The 1,811-nt window shown below is 36.9% G+C and overlaps 1 protein-coding gene across 1 annotated transcript; it reads left to right on the top strand.

Annotated features, from left to right (window-relative positions):
• Positions 1 to 231: 231 nt before the first annotated feature.
• On the top strand, positions 232 to 1,188 carry LOC140516858 (olfactory receptor 14A16-like). Its single transcript, XM_072627729.1, has one exon. It carries the CDS (start codon positions 232 to 234, stop codon positions 1,186 to 1,188), a length of 957 nt encoding a protein of 318 aa, XP_072483830.1.
• Positions 1,189 to 1,811: the final 623 nt, after the last annotated feature.

Genomic DNA, 1,811 nt, shown 5'->3' on the forward strand with positions numbered 1-1,811 from the left:
TATATCTATCAGTCTATCAAATTGATCAAACTCAGGTTAAGACCTTATTGTCTAGCTCCATACTCTCCTTTAACAAATGAGGAAATTGAAGTAGATCAAGTGACTGTGATTAGCTCAAGGTTATGCAGTGGGTGGGAACTAAGGTTTCCTGATAACCAGCATAATGATTGTTCTCATCATTTACCATCTGTTTCTTCTCTTTGTTACAGCAGTTAAGAGAAGACATACAGCATGGCCAACCTCACAGTGGTAACAGAATTCCTCCTCAGAAACTTTTTCAACACTTGGCAGCTGCAGATCTTACATGCTATGTTCTTCTTGCTGATCTACCTGGTTGCTCTGATGGGGAATCTGCTCATCTTCACTCTCATCTCTCTAGATGAGCACCTTCACACTCCCATGTACTTCTTCCTTAAGAACCTGTCTCTTTTAGATCTCTGCCTCATTTCTGTTACTGTCCCCAAATCAATTGCAAACTCTTTAAGTCACAATTCTTCTATATCTTATGTGGGATGTGTATTGCAGATTTTTTTAGTGATTTTGTTTTCAGGGTCAGAGATTTTTCTCCTCACAGCAATGTCCTATGATCGTTATGCGGCCATCTGTCAACCTCTGCACTATGATGTCATCATGACCAGAGATGCTTGTCTGAGGATGGCAGCTGTTTCCTGGCTAGCTGGAGGTGTGTTTGGTGTGATGTACTCAGCTACTACCTTCTCCTTGCCCTTCTGTGGCTCCAAGGAGATCCATCAGTTCTTTTGTGATGTCCCTTCCTTAGTCAAGATCTCTTGCTCTGAGACACACATGACAATTTATTTGACAATGGCTTTTATCGTTGGTTTAGGAATATTGTGCTGTATTTCCATAACAGTGTCTTATGGTCATATCTTCTCAACTGTGCTGAAGATTTCAACTACAGAGGCTCAGTCAAAAGCCTTTTCCACTTGCCTGCCCCACCTCATTGTTCTCATGGTTTTTGTAACAAGTGCCATATTGGCTTATTTAAAGCCACCTTCATACTCTGACTCAGTTGTGGATCTATTATTGTCTATGTTTTATGCAGTGGTGCCCCCAACCATGAACCCTATCATCTATAGTTTGAGGAATAAGGATATCAAGACTTCTCTAAGGAAACTTACAGCTTGGCAATATTTCTTAAAGGGTTCAATGCTAAAGTCTTTTCTTTGATCATATATCTACCTTTTAAGGAAAAAAATGAAAGACAAATAATTTCTACCCTTTATGAGTTTAATAATTTGAGCTCCTATTTTTTCTGGCTTTATCAAGGTCATCAGTTATGAAATGTTAGAAGCATGAAAAGTCAGAAGCATACTAATAAATAATTGTCAAAGTATATACACACATTTGTTCACAAAATTACAACACTTTACATATCTTGAGTCTTTTATAATTTTAAAATGTTCTCATAGCCTAATACCTAATTCCTAAAATAACCATAAGGAGTGCTTAGTAAAACTAATTACTACCATTTCACAATTTAGCAAACAGTTTCTGAGACATTAAGAGCCCTATTCAATCTCACACAACTAATAAAAATCAATCTTCATTCAAAACACAGGTTTTCTGCAGAAAAGTCAAATGATTTCCACATTTTATTATACCATGTGAACGATTGTTTAAAATATATGAACTGGCTCTTGTCTTCTTTGTCCAAATCTGTCCCAGTGAGAAAACTCTACAAATCTAAATTGCTTTATGTCATGCAACTATTATGTGTTGGAATAGAACTTGAACTGCTGTATTCCTGATTTGTTTAGTAGCTTCTTCCCCTAGAAATTGCAGCTTTATAT

The sequence above is a fragment of the Notamacropus eugenii genome, chromosome Y, assembly GCF_028372415.1.
Source record: "Notamacropus eugenii isolate mMacEug1 chromosome Y, mMacEug1.pri_v2, whole genome shotgun sequence".
Lineage (NCBI taxonomy): Eukaryota > Metazoa > Chordata > Mammalia > Diprotodontia > Macropodidae > Notamacropus > Notamacropus eugenii.

Bases quoted from the DNA above. Each gene is read 5' to 3' on its own strand.
- LOC140516858 (XM_072627729.1), top strand. From the start codon at position 232: ATGGCCAACCTCACAGTGGTAACAGAATTCCTCCTCAGAAACTTTTTC.